We start from the raw sequence: 24,341 nt of genomic DNA, 5'->3' as shown, positions 1-24,341 counted from the left end.
TTTCCATCAACCAAGCAGAGTATGTAAAATGGGAGTACAAGAAGGAAGCACAGGGATCCCTGGGCAAGAGAAGCATAGAGACTGAGAATGTTCTGCTGAATTTTGCATACATAGCCTTCATAGAGCATTTCAGTGAAATATCAGAGTCACTGCTATATCACAAGGGGACTCTTGAACTCAGATGCGAGAGTAAACACAGAAGTACCTGTGGGAATTTCAAATACAGGGTTGATAAAATAGTCTGCATTTTCATTAGGCATCGAAAGTAAAAAGGAATTGATATTGAGTACAATTTGTGTGTACCAAATTCTACGCTGGCATTCAGGAGAATTATCCTGTTTAATCCTCACAATAGGCTTAAAAAGTTAAGTTTTATTATCTGCAACTTCTAAACAAAAGTTAAGTAATTTGCCAGATGAAACAAAGCCTATGAGTAATTTTTTGGACTAGAATTTGAATCTAGATGGGTTTAGCTTTTAAGCCCACATTCTTTCTGTTGCATCAAGAAGCTTGTAGAGAGTGGGGGAGAACAGACCTCAAAGTCTTCTTAAGAATTATGGATTTTCTATTCTTGCTTACTTAAGGGTTTTGTAGAGTTAAACATCTATGTTTATATTTGTTAGTGTTCAGCGTCCTGCTGGGAAGTTTTAAAAGCTCTATTAAGGTTGCCTGCCCGGGGCCTTTATGGGAGGTCATGCCAATTTGGCATCGATTGAATATTCATGGCTCTCCATTCTCTGGAGACTCCTGTTATGTTGGCACCTTATTTTCTGGATTAGGAAGGGGTTAATTTTCTTACAGTAATTTTTAAGTAGTCCCTTCTTTATTTTTCACTTAATATTCCTTTCCATGTATGCAGGCCATATAGACTTGTTAACAAGCATCTTTCACCGCGACTCATCCAAACAGATAAAACAGCAGGTGTTTTCAGTTCTGTGTTTCCAAACTTTCATGGTGCATTAGCTCTGACTTCATTAACTACTAACATGGGATTCCCTAAACTACTCCAGTAAACAAGTAAACAAAAAATGCCTTCCCATCTCTACAAAAAGTCCTGCATATATTCCATTTCAGATTTTTAAGGTTAACACATCCTGCCTAAGATCTCTAGGGCTTTAAAGTCAATTCAAGACTCTTCATCACAGTCCACTTACTTTTCAAACTAAAAACAAAGTAAGCCTTGAAAAGATAACTTTTAGGTAAAAACTAGACCCCCCCCCCTTAATATAGGTGAAGTGTCACTATTTCTAAAGACCTTTATCATCACTATTATTCAGTAATCGAAATTTAATTTTCAAATTAAATTTCAAAATAAATTTGAGTAGTGTATCTCACATAAATACCAAAAAGGTATGGTTGGTATTTGGAGAGGGGCAATTGAGGATATTTGCTGTGATCGATTTTCCATTGGGTCACCTCATTTTGATCCTTCACCTTTCCAAAGCATCCAAACCTTAGGTGTAAATTTAACTTCTCTCCATTCACGCCATCTAGTGGTTACAAGTGGTATAGGTTTGATTTTAAGGACGTTTCCTAATGCCTGGGGGTGTAGGGAGGGCTGGGGTGAGGAGGCGGGTACACGAAAAACAAAACGGTTGGCCGCGACAATCTCCTAGTCTCTTACCCCATCACTTACCCCCCACACGGACCCCTTTAACTACTTTAACCATTTTAGAGATGCGCAGAGATGCGCAGAGCAAAGGAAGGGGACGCACCCTCACAAGACACACACCCCTTGACGCTGACATTTGGAAAGGGGTTCTAAATCCTTCCTGTCATTCTCAAAGGACGAGAAAAGGAGTTGTGGCAAGACCTAGACCGAGGGGGACTGTCTGACTTTTCGGCAAGTTGGATAGATGACATATTAGCTCCTACAACGTTCACATCTGGTTTGAACAAATAGAAAGAGGGAAAAGCACTTAAAAATTCCGCCGCGGGGCTCTGCAGGTCTTGCTACCCAGTAGCCTCCAGAAGACAACCAATTCCTGCGCGTTCCGCTCCGCTCACCCTCCTTCCCAGCTTCTCTCTCTCTCTTTTTCCCTTTTTTTTTTTTTTTTTTTCTTTTCCCACGCTCGCCTTGAACCGGGTCCCAGGGAGGCAGAAGCACTGCACCGGTCCCCTTCCTCCTCTCCTCCACCAAACCACCGCAGCCGAGCGCGTGAAGCTTCCCTTTGTTCCTCCAGGCTGCTCTCCTCCCCGGCAGATCCACCTGGATGCTCTCCCTCGGTGACATTTTGCGCCGGGGCTGGTGGGTGGCTGGGGTGGAGCGAGAGGAGCCCGAGGGGGCGGGGGCGGAGAAAGGTCAAGCCGAGGGAAAGGCAGGAGACGCCTTTCATAACCTGCGTGGCGGGGCGTGCGCGTGGTTATTTATTTATTTTCTCCTTATTTATTGATCGCACGAGCAGAGCGGCGCGGGGAGCCGGGGGAGATGCAGGACCACCCACTGGCGGGGAAGCAGCCAGCCGCCCTCCCGCGCCCCCGCGCTGCCGAGCGCCTCCTGCCTCTGCGCTCAGGCGACTGCCTGCGACGGCCCCGGCCCCGGCCCCGGCTCCGGCTCCCGCCCCGGCCCCGCCACGCCACCGCCGCCGCCAGCCCGGCCGCCCCGCAGCCCCGCAGCCCCACAGCCCCGCACCGCCCGGCTCGGGCCCCGGTGACAGCGGCGGCGCAGTAAGTTGGCAGGAGCCAGTCCCCTCCGTTCTCGCCTCCCCCGCACCTTTTGAACTTGTTGCTGCTGCTCGGCTCGCCTGCGCCTGGCTTTTGGAAGGTGAAAAGGAGGAGGGAAGCACAGAGGGATGGGGGAAGGGGAAGAAGAGCTCGCTTGAGCTTTATTTATGCTCTCTGGGCGCATCGGATTCGGCTGCTCGGGAGCTGCTTTCTCTGCTTTTCCCTTTCCGGGTGCACGGCGAGGAGAAAGTCTCTATGCAACTCAGCCCCGGCGCGCACTTTGCCAGGTATGTACCGCGAGCGAGGCGCGTTCTGCGCGGAGGCAGATGCTGCTGCTGCCGCCGCGGCGGCGGCGGCTGCCAGCTCCCGTGTTCTGTAACTGTCACACTGCACCTGAGCTGAACTTGAAAAGAGAGTGAAGGGGCGATTGGGCAAACGCTTTTGGCAGACACAAGGGGTGCTTGCAGACGTGGGGGAGGAGGCTCTGTATTAACGCCCCCCACCGTGCCCACCGCACAGCACCTCCATCTCTGCAAATACGGCCCAAGGAGTGGAGGTGGCGACCGGACTCCCAAAGAGACGTGGGGCAGCGGCTGTGACCGCATCTCGGAAGCTGCAACAACAGGTCGCCTTTCTGAGACTCCGTTGGCGGGAAGGGCCACTTGGAAAGGGAAGGTTTGAAAAGAGCTAAAAGGGAAGGTGGAGGGATTGTCTAATTCACCAAAAGAATACCACTGAGTGACTGCCCTTCGTTTTCTCTATCCTACACAACGCATACTGACCCCACATTATCCGGACTGTGTCAGGGAAAAAACCAGACACCTGTTTGAAAAAATTGCTGCGTCTAAAGTCAGCTGTATACTTATTTGTGCCAGGAGTGGCCTGGTTCACCTGCTGGAAGAGGTCTGGTTAGAGTCTGCTGGGCGTGATTGTTAGGACATTGTATTTTTTTTTTTTCTTACTACTCCAAATTCCTGTGTTTGAGGGAAACTTGCCCTTCTGAGAACTGTGACTTCACCAGGAGCTCTACCGTGGAATAGGAGTGATACTTTCGGACCACATTTTTCAGTGGTATTTTGTTCGACGGGCGGAAGTGAGTGATTGTGGCTACTTTGCCCCATCGTAGAGGCCTGGTTGCCCTTCTTGCCTCCACTTCAAGGAACCATGGCGGCGGGCGTAGCAGCATGGCTGCCCTTTGCCAGGGCGGCAGCCATTGGGTGGATGCCTGTGGCCTCGGGGCCCATGCCAGCTCCCCCAAGGCAGGAGAGAAAAAGGACTCAAGATGCTCTGATTGTGCTCAACGTGAGTGGCACCCGTTTCCAGACATGGCAGGACACCCTGGAACGCTATCCAGACACTCTGCTGGGCAGTTCTGAGAGGGACTTTTTCTACCACCCGGAGACTCAGCAGTATTTTTTTGACCGTGACCCAGACATCTTCCGCCACATTTTGAATTTCTACCGCACCGGGAAGCTCCACTATCCTCGCCACGAGTGCATCTCTGCTTATGATGAAGAATTGGCCTTCTTCGGCCTCATCCCAGAGATTATTGGCGACTGCTGTTACGAGGAGTACAAGGACCGCAGGCGAGAGAACGCGGAGCGGCTACAGGACGACGCCGACACGGACAACACCGGGGAGAGCGCGCTGCCCACCATGACTGCTCGGCAGAGGGTCTGGCGGGCGTTCGAGAACCCCCACACCAGCACCATGGCCCTGGTGTTCTACTACGTTACAGGGTTCTTCATTGCCGTCTCAGTCATCGCGAATGTGGTAGAGACCGTGCCATGCGGGTCTAGCCCGGGGCACATTAAAGAACTGCCTTGCGGGGAGCGCTATGCGGTGGCCTTCTTTTGCTTGGATACAGCCTGTGTCATGATCTTCACCGTTGAGTACTTGCTTCGCCTGGCTGCAGCGCCTAGTCGTTACCGTTTCGTGCGCAGCGTCATGAGTATCATCGACGTGGTGGCCATCCTGCCTTATTACATTGGGCTGGTGATGACAGACAATGAGGATGTCAGCGGAGCCTTTGTCACGCTCCGGGTCTTCCGGGTCTTCCGGATCTTTAAGTTCTCCCGCCACTCTCAAGGCCTACGTATCCTGGGGTACACGCTGAAGAGTTGTGCCTCAGAACTGGGCTTCTTGCTCTTCTCGCTCACCATGGCTATCATCATTTTTGCTACGGTCATGTTCTACGCCGAGAAGGGGTCTTCAGCCAGCAAGTTCACCAGCATCCCTGCTGCCTTCTGGTATACCATCGTCACCATGACTACACTGGGGTAAGTGCCATCCAGGATGGAATGGGATGGAGGTTGAAGGTATGGGAGGTGACTGTGAGTGGACTCAGTAAGGTTACATAATTCAGGGGAAATAGCTCTTCTCTTTTCGAAAGGGGTTTAGGAAAGCATTCTCTAAGTGGTTTTGAGGAACTCTCTATGAAATGGGTATGGTACAGCGACTGAAGTGCTTAGGGGATTTGCTGGCAACTGTTGAGTATTGGTGCCTGAGAGTGATAAATATACAAAGAAATTTAAAAATTCCTGAATATGGGAAATATAATATTTTATATATATATATACATATATATATATATATATGTATATATATATATATACCAATACATGAAGATATGATAATGAACAACACAAAATTGGCACCCACATAAAGGTATGAATATGCATAATATATACTGAAATGCCTAGAAGGTGTTCCAGTGTATTCAAATGAAAAGTTTTCATGTATATTTGAAGTATTATTTTCATGTAAATAGATACTTTTGGCATTCATTTTTCCTCCAAGAACCATAATTCTTATTTTATAACATTATAAAACGCAGATTATAGATATCATTATCCAAGAATTTTATAATATATATGTACATATTCATATATATGTATTTTCATTTTGGCTGATAGATTATACAGTTTTTGAATATTAGGGCTGAAACTGATCAACTCTACTAAATAAAGTAGAATATTTGCAGCATATTTAAGACTAGAGGTTCATAGTTTCAAAATAAGAAGTCAATGACTATTACTCACAGTTTTTTCATTTTAGAGACTACAGATCCCATCAGGCAATGGGCCTATGACCATTAAATACACGTAGAAGATAGAGCAGTATCTGGTGAGATTGATGGTCACCAGGGGCCAATTGTATAATAGAATTTTGTGCATTCTGATTTCTTTCTATAATTCTTCTGTGTATTCTTTTATTTGGGGGTAATGGTGTTTTGCAACCAAAGGGGCATATTTCAAATTAATGCTTTTTCAAAAAATTAATATGAAGCTAGAATTAAGATTTTTTTTAAGTTGGTAGAAAAAAAGGGAAAGTGAAATGATTAGTGTTAGTTAAACTGCAGAAAAGTAGCACGATTTATATATTACAGGATCTAATAAAATAAAATAGTTAGAGCCTTTTAGTTTTATGAGTTCTTAGGTAAGCCAAGTAGTGATGTTAGTGCCCTTTCTTCAGCTTTTTGCTGCTTTCCTTGCATAGTTAATCAGTTCAGTAAGGGTTTGGTAATGGCTGTAGGAAGAAGTTATTCCCAAAGCTGCTTTTTAAAGTTGTTTCTGGCTAATTTAATTGTCTTCTTTAAATGACAATGTGGTTAAAGTCAACTTAATTGTATTAGCCATATTGCATTGAACAGAATTTCTCATATTGTCATATGGCCAACTAATGGAATATTTCATATGTGAAGAATTTTTGACTATGTTAATTAAATTGTGCTAAACAAAAGCTAAACACTGCTTGTGATTTTGATTTAGTATCATGTATTTTTTAAGACCTACTGGTGCATTAAAAAAAATGAATTAGTGAAAATTCGTATCCTACTGCTTGTATGTCCTTCTTATCCGGTTGGTAGTTTTGTGACAAATTTTGAAGGTGTAGTATAGGTGTTTGTTTGAAGGTGTAGTATAGATGCTTTTTTCTTACCAAAGAGAATTTTATATGTGTGTGTGGTTTCGAGTCTTGTAGTCTTCTTGTCGTATGAAATCTTTGTTAGGGACAATTGGGTAGTGCAAATCACTATCAGGACTTCAGATCAGAAATACTTATGAATAAAAAGAGAATTCTGCTTTAAGAGGAATTAAAGAAACATTAAAAGGAAATACATATGTTTTTAAATTTGGTGTCTATGCTGGTGTTCTTCGTGAAGTATCAGAGGATCATTTTGATTAAATTTTATTAAGTTAATCATTTAATACCATATACTGTGTATATGAGTATCAGTATTAAAATGAATGTTGTTGAGATGCTAACTTCATCTGGCCAGAAGTTCTATTCTAGACAAGAGACACTACTATTATTTTAAAGTTTGTTTCCTGAAATGACTTTAATCTTTTAATTTTATTTTAAAATTTATTTTTGCTTTTAGGAAGAAAAAAAAGTGTTAGCTATCAATGATTTTTTTTTTTACTGTATAAATAAAATAAGCATCTACCTTTTGAAATGATTTAAGAAACTAAATCATAATGGCCCAGTCAAATCAATGAAATGGATTTAGTTCATGTGTTCTTATATAAGTAGATTAGAAGAATTAACTACATACACTTTCTCAAAACTTGGAAGCAAAATGCGAGTTACTTTTAAGACTTAAATTTCACTGAAGCTGAAAATTTTAATTTGGGGGAAATTAAGCTAATTAATGATCTGATAGACTAGAGCAGTCATACTTTTTTTTTTTTTTTTAAGATTTTATTTGTTAGAGCGCAAGCACAGGCAGACAGGGTGGCAGGCTAGAGGCAGAGGGAGAAGCAGGCTCCCTGCTGAGCAAGGAGCCTGATGTGGGACTCGATCCCAGGACGCTGGGATCATGACCTGAGCCGAAGGCAGCCGCTTAACGAACTGAGCCACCCAGGCGTCCCGAGCAGTCATACTTTTAAGATGTAGAAATGTTGATGCAGTCAAAATGCAATCCATTTATTGATAAATATATATGAACATTTAAGAAAGTATATGCTTTATAATACAGCAAAATTTCTTAGAAAGACATCTTCAGTTCCTCATTAAAATATAGTTATAATGTATTTTATTTTCCTAGAGAAACAGATTTCTGTTTTAAAGATCCTGCCTTGTTGGTATCTTTGGTTGCATTGTGACTCACAGCTTTATTTAAGAACAGAAAACATTCAACAAAAGCCATTGCCTGAATTTATTTTTCACTGTAGTTTTAAACTTATAAGCTAAAGTGTCAGATCTAAACTTTCTGGAAAATATGCAGTAGTTTGAATTAATATTGAGCTGTTTCTGCTAGATGACCAAAGATTTCCCATTACCCTTTCTAAGCCTTTTTACTTGGCTATTATTTTTAATAGAGCTAATATTAATCAATGAATGATAATAGAAGTGAAAATGGAATCCTAAACAGTGGTTATCAAAAATCTAGCTCATGCAAACATCATCTACATGAGAAGAAAAGACGAGAGCTTTGTAATCCAGGACTGGCAGAATTATCTACCTCTCAGGTCCTTTTAAACAATGTTCAGTTGGGTTTTGGTCTGAAGAAACGACCAGGTCTGTCTTAGAACTATTGTGTACTCATCTCATCATCTTTGTGCTCCTTGAAATCTCAAGCATATCATAGTACTGTAACTTAACCATGCTTGTTATATAACTAATTATTTAATTTGCCAGTAAAACGAATGCTTTGAAGTATAATTTTAAGCCTACCCATTTCCTGTTAAACCTTAGAAGTCCAATTAAAAAAAAAAAATCAGTGAAAGAAAGAATATCAGAAAGATTTTTAGAAGTGTTTAGACTGAGTAGCCATATATATCTGCTCTTCCATTTTATCTTTTCTTTCCCTGCATATCTATTCACCTTCACTGGCCCTCAGTACCCTTTTACTCCCCCACCTCCCTCCTTTCCATAATGTGAACTCTAATTGCTTCCTTAAACAGCCTTGGAAGGAAAAGAACCTGGAACTCCTCTTTTGTCCTAATGACCTTTGGCAAATAGCATCCAGTTGTTATTTTTCATTCGAGTGGTAGTACTCAAATGGTGACAGATTTCGGAACTTTTCCAATGTTTGTCAATAATCCAAAGTGACTTTGCAAAAAATATTTGGTAACTTTACCATTTACCTCAGGTTCATGACTTGTGAGTAAGAAGCAGTACCAGGTGGCACGTTAAATAATTTGAGGAGCTTGGATGCTAGACCACATCTGCATTTTGGGCATGATTACTAACCATTTAGACCCTTGTTTTAAAAACAGAGGTTGTGTTACCCATCCCATGAAACTTAAGAACTTGAGAAGTGTAATTTCTGCGGTCCACCACTTCTTTAATTTTGAAACAGAGTTGTTTTTATCAAAGTTTTCAGTATGGGAAAGAAAGCCACTACGTGGCATTTCTGTAAAGTTTATGTTTAAAACACAACTTTATGGGGCGCCTGGGTGGCTCCTTTGGTTAAGCAGCTGCCTTGCCTCCGGTCTTGATTCCACGTAGGGCTTTCCACTCAGGAGAAAGCCTGCTTCTCCCTCTACCTCTGCCCGCTACTCCCTCTGCTGTGCTCTTTCTCTCTGTCAAATAAAGAAAATCTTTTAAAAATATAAAATAAAATACTACTTTATGATTTTAACTACAAAAATTATGTTCTGATTTCTAAACAAATCTAGGAAAAAAGAAGTTCATCTATGGTATACTATCATCAGAAACAAATACAGTAGAATTACTTCTGCACTCTCAGAAAACTCAGTGTAGTTGTTCATTTATAAGACTCTACAAAACTATCTCTATAATATTTCAATTTTAATAGTTTTGATAAATTGCTATTTTAAGAAATAAAAACACAAAATAGTTTTTCATTTCAGTTTTCCTAACAATGTATCCACATCAATGTGTCCTCTTTTTAGAGTGGCTTGATTGGAGAACGATTATATATAAAAATATGTCGTGTATATGTCACGTATGTTTTATGTAATGCAGATATGTTATATATCTCTCATATAACATATAAATGTATTAAATATGTTACATGTTATTTATCTTTTAATATATATGTATCATATAACACATATGTTGTTAAATATATATTCTTAAAAAGAATGAACTCTTAAATATTTTCCTGCTATCAATCACTATTCTGACTGCATAGCTTTGGGGAATGTTGGGAGTAAGCTTGCAGAATCATTTACACAGAAACTTTTGGTTTACCCAATTATTACTCAAAATGAGTAGAATTACTTTCCCTTGCATCAGCATCTGCATGTAAATATTGCTAGCATGTTAATCAAATACATCTTTACACAGTGGAAAGTACCAAATTTATCTTTCAGATGAGGAGCCATGCTGTTGGTAAAAACCACTTTTATTTTTGCATACTATGTTCATTATGTGTGTGTGTGTGTGTGTGTGTGTGTTTAAGGGAGAATGCACACCATACAATGGGGCAGGGAGGGGCAGAGGAGAGGGAAGTGAGAATCTCAAGCAGGCTCCATGCCCAGGTCAGAGCCCGACTAAAGGCTGGATCTCACCAGAAATCATGACCTGAGCAGGAATCAAGAGTCAGATGCTTAACTGACAGAGCCACCCAGGCTCCCCGCAGACTATGACATATATTTTTATAAAATTCTTTATAGAACATGTTCATTGTTGGGAGTCGAAAATGAACTTTTAAAGAAATGTAGAGAAATGTGATATGCATTACAGGTAACCAAATCTTAACTGTCTTTGTTTTGTTTTAGTCATCATTTGAATATAGGTAATATATGACATGACACGCATACCTATTTTTAAATGTGTATATTTGCTTAGCATTTTCCTTTTTTCTTTAAAATAAATATTTACTTGGTTGCCAAGAAGAGGTGTGTCATGTGTGACATAATAGTGATGTAATTAAACAGCAGCAGCATTTTTTTGTTTGTTTCATGTTTTTACTTATTTTTTTTTTTCTGAAGACCTTGAAATATTATCTGGGAGTGTATAATAATAACTAACTGGGGATTACTTCTGATACTACAGGTATAAGAAAGGAATCCGTTCTGTCTTTATTCTATTGACATAATGCATTTCTCTCCTAGTTCTGCTTTTTAGGACTCACACCATGGTCTCATAGTCTCATGGTGCTCAGCTGACATAATAAAAGCATGTGCTCTTGTTCAGGGAACTCTTAGACCATTCGGAAGCAAGCTATGTTGTGGTAACTATTTTTCCTGGCCTGATGAGGAAGAGAATAATTCTTTGACTTGAATGAACTAAAAAAGAGTTAGCCTGTGAGTTGTTAGAGTGATACAGTTTAACTTCTATATCATTGAAAGAACAAGAATGTTGGAAAGAATATTCACCGAAAAGGAAATATTATTTATCCTTCAGAGCTATAGTGTGATTTTACTCTTTTTCCCCCTAGTATAAGACTCTTCATGTCTTATACTGTTTTCTAAGCACTTAATACATATATATAGTATATACTATATAGTTTTTTTGTATATAGTATATACACATGTATATATTTATATATTGTTCATATTTATTTAAATATACATTAAGTATATATATATATGTATATGTGTGTATGTATATGACCATTGCTATCTCATTGGCAATAGCTAGATTGACAGTGTGGGATATAGTTTGGTATTAGAAAGAAACATAGGGGTGCAACACCATCTCTACATTTCTGTCCACACTGAGACTGTCCCTTGCTTTAGTGTAGATCCCATTGGAATGTAACCCTTTAGTTTCTTCCTTCTGAACCAGACTTCAACCATGATCTTCTCCACGAGGCCTTCTCAACCTCCCAGCCTCCATTATCTATAGTTAGGATTTTACTTGACATTCATAAGTGCTATCTTATATATAACTTATGGTTTTACTCCTTGCCTTCCTAACTAGATTGAAAGGCTTTTGAAGTATGGGCCTATACCATTTGGCGACTTATTATCTACTAGCTCAGTGCCTAAATGCAGAAAAATCTGTATTAAAGCTTTGCAGACCATGGCGTGAGGTGATACCAGCCTGCATGCAGAGCTCCTTAGCTGTGAACAGTCTCAACACTGGCAATAATTTACTAATCTAATCTTTCACTTCATTCAGTGTTAGGAAAAATTGGAATTTATTATTTGAGTATTTTGTCTTTGTACTACAAACTACTCTTTTTAGACTTGGGAGAGCTGTGAGACTCCACCATTCTTTGATCTGTAACTAATTTTCTTCAAAAGTTAGAATTAATGGCTGTCAATGGCTATTTCCTTAATCAGTTTTCTTCCTGGTGAAGGCTGGTAAATTGCAGATGCCTCTGGGAAGCATATGGGGATGACTTACAATGCAAACGAATCAGCGCAGAAATGTTCTGCCTTGTCTTTCAACCTCAGTTCCCCCAGTAAACATGAGCTGGCACTTTTTTCTCTTTCCAGGCCCACTCATTTATGCATAAAATGGAATTGTTTAAAAATAGTGCACTGTTGTCTATAAATGACACGTAAGATAAATGTAGTCTATCAGAAAGAAGTTCCTGCTTCAAGCGATTAAAAGGCAGGTATATAAAATGTAAACATACATGTAGATACATATCCTGGCATGGTGCAGTGCACTTTGCGTTGGGAATTTTGACATGTCTGTTATGTAAAGAAGATCTGAATTATAAAAAGTGTGGGGAGAATAGGGAGTGAATTACCAAGTTAATAAGGAGAAAGAATAACATTGAAAGAGTAGGATGACAGTTGAAATAATGTCAGATAGAATGGGAAGGTTTTGTTCTAAAAGTGAAAGGTCTTGTCTTTTTTGCTCTCATGTGGGCCTGATCTGCCGTTGTCCTCATTTTCTTCACTTTTAAGAATAACAATAATCATGCTTTTGGAAACCCACAGTTTTACCAGTAGCATATACCCCCAGCAACTCAAAATGTGACTCATAGAGTTCATTTCAATTTAACAGACTTTTGTTGATCACTTACTACCTGTCATTGACCACAGCAGTAAATGTAACTGCCAATTTCCTGACCTTAAGGACTATGTACTCTAGTGGCAGAGGTGGAAAGAAAACCATATAAATACATAATTCAAGATAGCAGCTGGTGCTACCAACAAAATAAATGAGGTAAGACAAGACTGTTGGCCAACTGAAGGGATGAAGTGAGTTCTGTGACTATCTTGGTAAAGAGCTTTAGATGAGGAGGCAAAAGAAGTACAAAGACCCCAAGATTAAGAGGAGCCTTGGTGTACTCCACCTAAGGCCACTGTAATTAAAGCAAAGAAGGGGAGGGGCTTAGTAACATGCTATCTGAAAGCTAGAGGGGACAAGATGATGAGGGACGTTGTAGACCATAATAAAGACTTCTGGTTTTATTCAAGACATAATGGGGACACATTCAAGAATTATGAGCATGGTAAAGATAAAATGTGATTTTTGTCTTTAAATGAGCACAAGTTCTGAACATTTAACATTTCTTAAATGGTCATTTTAACATTAATTTCTTCACTGTGTATAAATCCTCATCCTTTGTTAGATTCATTATACTTACCTTAACTTGAAATTTGTATCTACTTATTCATGAGATTTTCCAGAAAAATGGAGTATTTTATAAGAATGCATGATTAAAGTATTCCCAACTGACAAAAATAAACCTAGTTCAAATGAGAAAATGAATTCTACATGTTAGCTGAAAAGACCGAAGTATTTCTCAATAAATATGGAGCTATATGAGAAATGACTAGGGATTATTATTTATCTTGAATATAGATTTACAGACTTATAGTTGTCAGTTCTAATGTTCATGTACAAGAATGTCATATATACTTTGGATTCTACTTAAAGAATTTTCATTCCTTTTTTTCTTCCCCTCACTTTTCAGTAGGTACAGGTATCCCTGGTCAGGTGTTTGTCTGTTTCTGTGATTCTGAAAGAAAAAAAGGGTTTACATGTCTTTAAAAATGCCAGAGGATATGTATTTTTAAACTCAACTTAAATTGGAACCATACATGTAGCAGATGTGTATTTGTGAAAACTTACAGAGGCATTGCTTTGGTAAGAATCATCATGCTGGAGAGTAAAACATAAACATGAATGGATAATTGGAGAGCACTTGGGTTTGGAAGAACAAGAATTGGATTAACAACATTAAAAAAAAAAAAAAAAGTTTGTGTGTGTGTCTCCCAGATGACCAATTTGTGAAAATATTTCCTAACCCTAAGGAAGTCAGTGTGGCATCTCAATTTGGTGTTCTGTTCCCATTAGAACCTCTGTCCTTCAGATAATTCTGCATCCTACCCAGTACTTCTATCTGGAGACTTGATTTCTGATAATATAAGCTAGGGTTCAGGAGGGTCATCATAAAGGAAAAAAGTCCTGGTATTCTCTGTCCTTTGCATGTGAAACAATCATGACAATTACATTCTGATAATTACTAGCCTGCCTTTGTTTTGAATGGGGAACTGGTTTCTTTTCATCTTGATGCAGAAATTGAAACTGTGTAACCCTATACCATGTTAATACATTTGGAAAAAGAAAATCCTTATGCATATTGTTTTAGATCGGACTATGGAACTTTAGTTTCTAGTTCTTACCAAATGTGGTGTTTGGGAATGAAAAGTAAACACATGTATTTGTAGTCTCCTTAACTTAGATCAGCCTAGTAATGCATATTGGACACTATTGGGTCAGGGGAAGAAAAAAAAAACATATGGACTCTCACAAATGTTTGGTTTTCTGCTTTATTCTAAAGTTACTAAAATCATGGAATTTTGATTTGCCGGGATCTTTAGAAATCATCTTGTAGAAACTTCTCAGTTTATACTTGAAAAAACTAGGAAGCAAAATCACAAAGCTAGCTAGTGGAAGAATATCAGCTTGATTTCTGGGGGATCTTTTGAAGTCTAATACTCAATTAAGTATGATTGAATTGACTGAAGTCTTTTTTTCTCCATATTTCTTTCTCTATTGTATAATCTATTTTCATCATTAAAGAAAATATTACAAACAAAGCAGAGCAATAAAACCAAGTACTATACATATATATAGCTAGTCCATACCCCCTATTAGATAAAAAGTTATATATATGTGTGTATGTATATATAATACATATATATATTCCCCCATTATACAATAAATTATACATATATAACTGAAGTAGTAATGTAGGTAAACAAGTTCATGCAATAAGTCTCATCTTGTCATTTTTTCCTTGGTCATCTGCTATTTGTAAATCTTTTTGAAATTAAAGGCAATTATTAAATTGAAGTTTCAACTCTGAATTTTAGATGACTAATGTTGTGATTTTGTTCATTTTAATATTGGTGATGTTAAAAGCAGGTCATGAAATCAGTGTCAAGTCATTTGTTTGACTTGCTTTGGTCTGAAAAATAGGAATTCAAATTTTAGAATATCAGATGCATTCATAAATTGCCCCAGAAAAATCATGTTATATTTTCTTCATAAAGTGAAAGACATGTTAAGGTTCAAATAAAAGAATATTTTTAAAAATATTTTTCAATTAAACACCATCACAATGAATATATGTTGAGAAGATCATCTCAAACTTGTTTATATAGTATAATTCCACTTTGAAAAACATATAAAAATGGTGTCTTAATCCCTGGAATTATTGAAGGGGAATTCTTTAATTCCCTTGAATTTTTTTAAAAAGTTAACATTCTGAAAAATTACGGGGTAACCAGATACTGCTAGTACTTTGGGAGAAATCTTCAAGATGAAGCCCAATTGATAAATCATAAGAGGATCTTGTATTTCAGTAGCCTATAATTAAAAGAGCTATAAGCTTGAAGAGCTAAGCCAAGATGCATTGCTTTTGTTTTACTCCAGATACACGGAATTTAACTAATTATCATCTTTTTCATGACACACTTCTGTCATTCATTCGTTTATAGCCTTGTTTATAATTTTATTTGTTTAATAAATTTTAATAATGTGATATGCAAACATAATATGTACAGGCAAGAGCCTACCCCCAAATTAAAGCTATATCATTGATTTTAACCTACATCTAAACATTAGCACCTCTTTTTCCCGTTGTGTCCCACTGTCTTTCTCTGCTGGAGGTAACTATCATCCTGTATCCTGTATTTAACATTCTTAAAACTGTACTTTTAATTGGGAGATTTTTTAACTTTATGAAAAGCTACTATGTTGCATACAGTCTTTGGGTTCTTGCATATAATCTGTCACCAAGTTTCATCCATATTGTTGCTGTGCATAATAATTCATTTTTTTTGCCACTATATAATCTCTTGCTCCATTATGTGATTATTCAACACCTCTTTCTTTAGTGCCTTCCAGGTTAGTTCTAGGTTTTTTGCTGTTGTGCAAACTGTTGGCATGTGCAGATGAGATGTTTTTCTTATGTATATAACTTGGAGTGTAATTGGTGGGTCATAGGTATGAATACTTAACTTTGGGGGATGAAGCCAAATTTTTCCAAAGTTGCTGCATCAATTGACACTTCTGCTACTTACTAATTAATAAATAAAAATTCAGAAAAAATGATTTCTATGAGGCAGTGAGATGCAGTGATTAGATGTGAGTTGCTAGGAAGAATGGTTAGATGTGAGTTGCTATGAAGAAATTAAGAATGCAGTTTTTTTATTGGCAGCATTTTACCTTGATCTTTTTGAAATGAACAGGTAATATAATTGTAGTGATCCTAACTTGCATTGTGTTTAACTTCATGACTTGTAGTTGGATTTTTCTTTTTCTTTCAACCTGAAAAGATTCATTCTGGTAAACATTGCATTTATATTTTCACAATGTGAAATATTTTAACTTCAGCTTCATGTTTGAACTCAAGGCCAATAATATGAAAACATCAAACCTAAAAATATCTTGCAAGGCTTTGGTTTACTCATTCATATGAAATTAAGAATGAGGATTGAAAATGATATTCAGTTGGTTTTCTGAGACTTTATAGTATTTTAATTTCATAACATAACATTTCAGTTACATATAACTTTCTACAAACATTTGTACAACCAAGAAATTGCCCACATCTTCTCCATTCGTATTATCTAATTTATCACAATATTACTGCAGTTAGAAAAAAACTGCTAATTTCAAGGCACCTTGTAGACATTTAGAAGGAGATACATTACTGTGAAACAGGATATATGAATAAATGTCAAGAGGAAATTACCTCCATTTCAGGAAATTCTTAATTATGGAAATTAAAGTGAATATGATTTCCAGTTCTTCATGGATGATCCTGCATTTTTTTTAATGTTTGCAAAAAAAGGCCAGTGTTTTGAAAAGCATAATTAATTTATGCATATATGCATATATGTTGATGCATATATGATGATCTGTTGTCTTTCTTTTAACATAGTGTTTGTGCTTTTGGCTTTAAAAATAACGTAAGCGGTACCTGCGTGGCCCAGTGGGTTAAGCCTCTGCCTTCACCTTCAACTCAGGTCGTGATCTCAGGGTCCTGGAATCAAACCCCACATCAGGCTCTCTGATCAGCAGGGAGCCTGCTTCTCCCTCTCTCTCTGTGTGCCTCTATGCCTACTTGTAATCTGTCTGTCAAATAAATAAATAAAATCTTTAAAAAAAATAAAAATCACATGAATTTGTTACAAAATGTCAGAAGATAACAGTAAATATTCTTATAAAAAAGAAAATATAATTTATAAAATGCTTATAAACTCTTCTCTGTGGAAATAAGGCACTTTTTATTCAGGAATGCCTGTTGATTTCAGAGAGAACTTTATTATATTCATGTGAAGAGTCCAAATACCTTCATAATCATCTAAATTAAAAGTAAGATTATTCTATTTCAAAATTAAAGGGTATTGTTTTTTCAGTCAAGTACCGAATTTTAGCAGTGCGTTCTGAAATATACTGTTAAAGCCAAACTAAATAAATTGAATAGTCACTTTAGACTATTCATATTTCTTTTACTTCCATCTCTTTATTATTCTCCACATTATACAGGGTCCAGTTTCTGGATGCATATCTATTATTTATTTATTTGAAGATTTTATTTATTTGACAGAGAGAGAGAGAGAGAGCACGAGCAGGGTGAGAGACAGGCTGATGGCGAAGGAGAAACAGGCTCCCTGCTGAGTGGGGAGCCCGGTGCAGGGTGTTCCCATCCTAGAACCCTAAGATCCTGACCTGAGCCAAAGGCAGGTGCTCACCCAACTGAGCCACCAGGAGCCCCTGTATATCTGCTATTTTAAATATTACTAAAATGTGTGTTAATGTATACACCCATATATTTTTTAAAAAGTACAGACACATAAACATCAATATAAAATGTATAAATATGTAAGTCAGTATTATATACATAAATTGATACATACGTACTCTCTCCTGTGATTTTTCTGGGAGAACACAATGATAATACTTTTAAGAAGTGAGGGAAGAAAAACTTTATATTTCATTTTGTACCTTTTTGTATTCTTATTTTCTCCCTTTAGTCTACAGAACTTCTGTTATAAAGGACTCTTTGGGGGCATTTGAGGCCTTTTTCTTCATATTTTTTCTATGTAAAAATCTTACCAGATATTATTTAGAATTCGATCTCTTCTACAATAACCCTTTTGATGACTCACTCAAAAAGGTCATAAATATAGAGGGTAACATATTAGAAATGACCTAGATTTAAATACCAGCTCAATGGTGTTGGTCAAGTTACTTAAATTCTATTTACCTAAGATTCCCATTTGTGAAATTAGGTAGCAATACTTGCCTTTTAGGGCTTTTATGGAAATTAATGCAAATATATAAAGTTCTTAGAATGCTACCTTCTATAGAAGTGCTACATGAGGGATTATTATTATGATAATTATTAAATATATGATATTAATATTAAATATAGTACTTTTTTTGCATAAGAAAAAGTAGTAAGGGAGTAGGAGGAAACTTTGGGAGGTAATGACTATGTCTGTGGCCTTGATGGTGGTGATGGTTTCATGGGTGTTTACTCATCCCCAAACTCATCAAATTGTAGACATTAAGTATGTATATCTTGGAAGGGAAGGAAGGAAAGGAAGGAAGAGAGGAAAGGAGCAAGGGGGGGGGGAAGGAAATAAGGAAATAAACTAGGAATAGAAGGGGGAGAAGTCTCTACTGGGTCACCCAGCAGACAGTCAGTCGGAAAATGATCCCTGGAAATGAAGAGATACTGATCGAAGGCACACCTTAAATCAAGAGGTACTTCCTATTTAGAAACTGGAATTCTAAGTCTTCCTATAAAACTTTTCATTATTGTTGTTGAAAATGCAACAGTTAATGAATTTGAGTTATCAAGTTACAAAAACTTCATGTCTCTGGCAAATTTGTTTTGGAGTTATACGCTTAATTTATTATTTCTTTAACTATGCCAGTTTTCAAAGAGAATTTGAAACAATTTGCTGTCAAATGAACCGAAATATTAAACAAGTGCCAACTATGAAAGATGAAGAGGAAAAACAATTATGTTAAATAAAGCATTAGTGAACATAAATTCAGTTCTGAACTTCCTGGCAGCCAAAGAAAAAAAGGAAAGTATAGCATATTTCACAGATCTGTTTATTGAAGAGCGGAAGATATCATACTTCTGGAAGAGTTTCTTTTTAGAAGAGGTGGAGTCTAAGATAATCTGGTCAGTGGATCCTATTAGCCACCAACATAATGAACTGTGTCTGCAGCAATAGTTTCCAAAATATTTAGAAGTAGTTTTGATTTGGTCTTTTTATGCCAAACAAGTACTATATGAATATAAAGTATTTTCATAGGAAATATAATTGATGTGATCAAAATATATAACTTTCAAATAATAAGATTCATATGTAGAGTTGAGCAAATTCTGAGTGACATTTCTGTGTGGATTGAAAACCACCAGAATTAGGATCACTTGGTACACTTATTAAAAATGGGTATTCCTGGGACGCCTGGGTGGCTCAGTTGGTTAAGCAGCTGCCTTCGGCTCAGGTCATGATCCCAGCGTCCTGGGATCGAGTCCCACATCAGGCTCCTTGCTCCGCAGGGAGCCTGCTTCTCCCTCTGACTCTGCCTTCCACTCTGTCTGCCTGTGCTCGCTCTCACTCTCTCTCTTACAAATAAATAAATAAATAATCTTAAAAAAAAAAAAGGGTATTCCTAAAAAAAAAAAACAAAAACAAAGGTATTCCTGATGTTCATCTAAAACAGTTTAAGTAATTTTTGGAGATAAGAATCATGATGGCTGCATTTTTACTTCTCACATTAAATTTTAAGAACCACTGATCTAGAAGAACGTATGAGCCTATCTCTACTGTTATCATCCTGGAGTATTACTGACGTTGTGCTCGAATTTTGAAATGAGGTAAAAAACAAACCATGTAAAATAATGATCCAGACAAAGTAGATAATAAGAGGGAGCTTTCAATATGACTTAATGAAGGTGTATAGAGAGAAACATAGATAGGAATTCAAGAATCTTAACTGTAGGTGATAACCTGATTATTTCAAAAGCCTTATTCTGTTCTGTACTATGAAATAAACCGGACAGTAACCAATACTCTCTAGTATTCTGGAGAGCAACTGGAGTAAAGAAGGCAGAGCTGCTTCCTTTGGGGAATTTAGGGTTGTACGTATTAAAAGTTACTGATTTCTTAACTGCCAGGGGTGGGTGGGTTGAGCTTTCCTTAGTGGAGGCCCAAGGTATTGACCAGTTGGTCATAATGAAAGCCAAGAATGTGCAGTCTTGGTTCAGAGCCGCAGAAGAAGGGGAGAGCTTATGAGGAGCAAAACAGCACCAGGCACAAAGATAATCTAAATCTCATGACATGAAAATTTCCTTTGGATAAATATTTTTTCTCCTTTTTTCCCCCTCTTTTTTCTTCTCTATAAACAGAAAGTTGATTTGAAAGGATTTACTTTCCAAAGAGGATAATTTTTAATCACATGTTAGAGATTTGAACCATGGAAGATCTAAAGATAGAAAACAAATTACTGATGGATTCTTAGATCATAACGGAGCATAAAAGGAGGTTTTATGTAAAAATCTACTAAATGGCTGATTTGATGTTGAGCTTTTTAATTGGCTTTTCATGATGTCAGTCTGTTCAAAATGACTTTGTGTTCTTTCCTGGTAGACATAGGGAAGTATGCAATAAGCCTTTTCCCACAAGGTCTAGGTGTAGAGAGTGTGAAAAGCCTATTGAAGATCAAGATGGCCAAGGATTGATGTTCACTTCCTTGCCTTGGAGGATGCTATCTGATTAGCTGTGGTTACAGGATTTCTGGTTATCAGCATTCATAAAGAAAAGAAATCTAGAGTCAAAAGTTATGATTCAATTATAAAAGGTCTCATGAATATAATCTCATTCAAGCTCAAATGTTGCTTAATGTTAAGATTAGGAGGTCTGACTGGACATTTGAAACCTTGGTTTGAAGTGAGATAATGTAGATGATGCAGATTTATCCCAAATCAGATTATTGGAAGGAGAGTCTTATGACGCTTCTGTAAAGCCTTTCTTCCTGAACAGGATACATATGGAGAGGGAGGGGGAAATGAAGAAAAATGCGTAAGGAGATAATCTGACTCTTACAGTGGGACAGGGAAGAGTCTACAGTGATTGGGCCCCTAAGCTGGGCAGGCACCACCCCTATAGACATAAACAGTATTATTTTTTCATACCATGTATTGACTGCTCCGCTTGCTTTACCATATTTTGATTCCTACTGGTAAGAGTTAAATGAAAATATGCTAAATAATTATTCAGTAAAGTGGAAAACATGAGATCAAAATTAGACCACTCCAGTAAGTGTACATTTAAGTTCAAACAGTTGGAACTAACATTAAAAAGTCAGGCAAACTTTTAGCTCAAATCAGACGCTGGAACCAAAACAATAGAACGTGTTCTGAGAAGAAAGTCTGAATTTTGACATACAAAGTTCTTCTGGAAGAATACCAAAAAAGATCCAACAAAAAGTTAATGTCTCTGATCAGGTATCCCAGTAAAAGAACCTTATGCTTCTACAGAAGATTTTGATCCTTGAGTCACAGAATTAAGTCAGTCTTCTTCCTGCAGAAAAGCTCAGTGGATTGGCTGAGAGCAGCTGCTGTCCTTTCTCTGTGCCTTAGGTCAGACCATTGTCAGCCAAATACCAAGTGCTGACCTGCTAGTGGAATCTCAAATATTGAGAACAAAATTTTTTTTAACTTTTAATCCAAGATACATTCTAGTTGAGTCTATAATTCCTGTCCACTTGTATTTTATTTCACATCATCATCATCATCATTATTATTATTACTATTATTATTATTATTTTGGAGAGAGAGAGCATGCACACACACACATGCTGGGGAGAGAGGGGGAGAAGGAGAGAGAGTATCCCAAGCAGGCTCCATGCTGAACCCAAAGCCCCACTTGGGGTGGCTCTCATGACCCTGAGATCATGATCTGAGCCAAAACAACTTTCACCTTTATTTCAGTTGATTTAAGTAAGAGGAATGGGTTTTACTGAAGAGCTAGGAATAAATTTTTTAAAAAAATAATTTGTTTCTATACTCTCATTGTATTTCTGTTTATTTATAGTATCTCTAAAAACCAAATAAGGAAAAACAAAAGACCATGGATCAATAATACTGTAACTGCAGACTTAGCTTTAAGGTGCCTCAGTAAGCCTGCTGACAAAAGTCCTCTCATCAAAGAACCTTACACTTCAGTTGAAATCTCCCCCATAGGTTTTATAACAATGGCTAGAAGAATGCTTTGTAGATCACAGATACTGAATATATATATACATATATATATATACATATATATATACATATATATATGTATATATATATTTGTCTTTTTACTGTGGAGTTGAATGTCCAATTCATTTTGGGAACTGAACATTACTCATAACACTGTTGACCCTTGAACCACATGGGTTTTAGAGGTGCTGATGCTCTCCATGCACACTTAGAAATCTTCAAGTGACTTTTGACTCCCCAAAAACTTAACCATCAGTAGCCTATTGTTGAAAGCCGTACTAGTAACACAATCTATTAATGCGTATTTTGTATATTCTATTTATTAGATACTCTATTTTTACAAGCAAGCTAGAGAAAAAAATGTTTTTAAGGAGGTCATATTAAGGAGAAAATACATTTAAAGGACTGTATTTATCAAAGAAAATATGCATGTCGTTGGACTTGCCCAGTTCAAACCCGTGTTGTTCGGGAATCACCGGTACTTTCTAGCTGCTTCTCTCTCAACTGCACAACCTGCGACAAACACGTAGCTACATACAGAAGTAAAATTTCCGCAGGTGCTAAGTCTTCAGCGCAACATACCTTAAAAGAATTATACATGAAATAAATTTCTAGAGTTTTGACACCTTTTTAATATGCTGATTTATTCCTGTATAACTGTTTTCCAGATCCTTATTCATTTTCCTTAACTGTCTAAAGAATTCCCCTCCATTTCTGTGCTATTTCTCTCATCTCTATGCTGTTGGCTCATAGTTATACATATCTACCCTGAGCCATTCTTCCAAGCTTCAGACAATGATTTCCAGATTTATGCTATCAGGAAATATTATGCCCTTAGCTTTTATAGACAATCAGTGCAAGTAATGGCCATATAGAGAATATTTCTAAATCTAATGCTAAACCATTAGACATAGTGTATTGTCTACCTGGCACATTACTCAGCATCCCATATTATTAAGAGCTATGAAAATATAAATATATCTATCTATCTATTTTTTTTTGTATGTTAACTCTATTAGAATTTGGATGTTTCCTGTGTGACTGATGAGAAAAAATTCTCAGGCATGTCCAGGGTCACCAGTAATGGGTGCCATGACCAATTAGTGATGACAGCCATAGTAGGGAATAGAGGAGAGTTTCCTTACCTGGCATAAGCAAAGTCCCAGTGGCAGAAAAATGCAGAGTGTATTCTGGGCACAGTGTGGGGACTCATTTGGCACTAAAATGTCTGTTGACTGTTGACTGAACAAAAATCTGGGATCACTTGTCACTTTTTGAATCTTAATGAATTCTGCCATGAATGAATTTGAAAGTAACCATCGTAGCATAAATAATAATCCCTTCACTTATCAGTTATGTTTGTTCTCATATATACTTTTACTTTTCTTATGTGTTTTCACTCTCGTAAGTGATCAATGAAGATCCATGGAATGCATGAAACAATAAATTACAAATGTCTTTCTGAGCACATAAAAATTTGAGTTATTTTTATGAAATGGGAGAACCAGTTTTAGCAGGAGGATGGAGCAGAGATTTAATTAAATGACACTTGAATCTTTTATGGTCTTAACCCTTGATACCCCCAAATAATCTGTGACATGACTTATTAGTTTAGCTCCCTATTACACAGTTCTCTGTAACACTCTCTCACCGTGACTAGAAGATTGGTATTTATTACTAATCTGTGAAATTGATGTACACTAGGTGTTGCCTACAGTTCAACATATCAGAACACTGTTAACATAAGCAAATATGATGCCCAGAAACACAGAAAACCAAACACACAGTCACATACAAAATCTAGCAAGTAAACACAGAATCCAGATTTCGTTTAGCTCAATGTATTGACTCTTCCTATGTGCCAGAAAATATACTTGGCACTATGAAGGAAAGATAAAAGTAGAGAAAATAGAGGAGTGTAAAGCTGGAATTTTAAATCCTGGCTCTTCTCACTGACGGACTCTGTAGAGCCTGGACTCAATGTAAAAATATATTTGTGTTTGTGTGATATAAAATGTGTGAGGAACTTTTTAATGCTTTGAAATGAGTGATC

The 24,341-nt window shown here is 37.4% G+C and overlaps 1 protein-coding gene and 1 pseudogene across 2 annotated transcripts in view; one reads left to right on the top strand and one right to left on the bottom strand.

Moving 5' to 3' along the window:
• LOC309844975 (microtubule-associated protein RP/EB family member 1-like) overlaps nucleotides 1-2,848 on the bottom strand; it is a 151,535-nt pseudogene extending 148,687 nt beyond the window's left edge. The window contains exon 1 of the transcript in view: nucleotides 2,576-2,848. The product of the transcript in view is annotated as a microtubule-associated protein RP/EB family member 1-like (transcript). The remainder of the gene's footprint in view (nucleotides 1-2,575) is intronic.
• Nucleotides 2,849-3,825: 977 nt separating this feature from the next.
• Nucleotides 3,826-24,341, top strand: part of KCND2 (potassium voltage-gated channel subfamily D member 2) — a 488,767-nt gene continuing 468,251 nt past the window's right edge. Inside the window, exon 1 of the mRNA XM_082693058.1 lies at nucleotides 3,826-4,943. Coding sequence (XP_082549184.1) covers nucleotides 3,829-4,943 — 1,115 coding nt within the window. The 5' untranslated portion in view covers nucleotides 3,826-3,828. The remainder of the gene's footprint in view (nucleotides 4,944-24,341) is intronic.

Source organism: Mustela nivalis, assembly GCF_964662115.1.
Source record: "Mustela nivalis genome assembly, chromosome: 12".
NCBI lineage: Eukaryota > Metazoa > Chordata > Mammalia > Carnivora > Mustelidae > Mustela > Mustela nivalis.
Note: the sequence above shows the minus strand (reverse complement) of the source record. Positions and strands in the feature narration are given on the sequence as shown.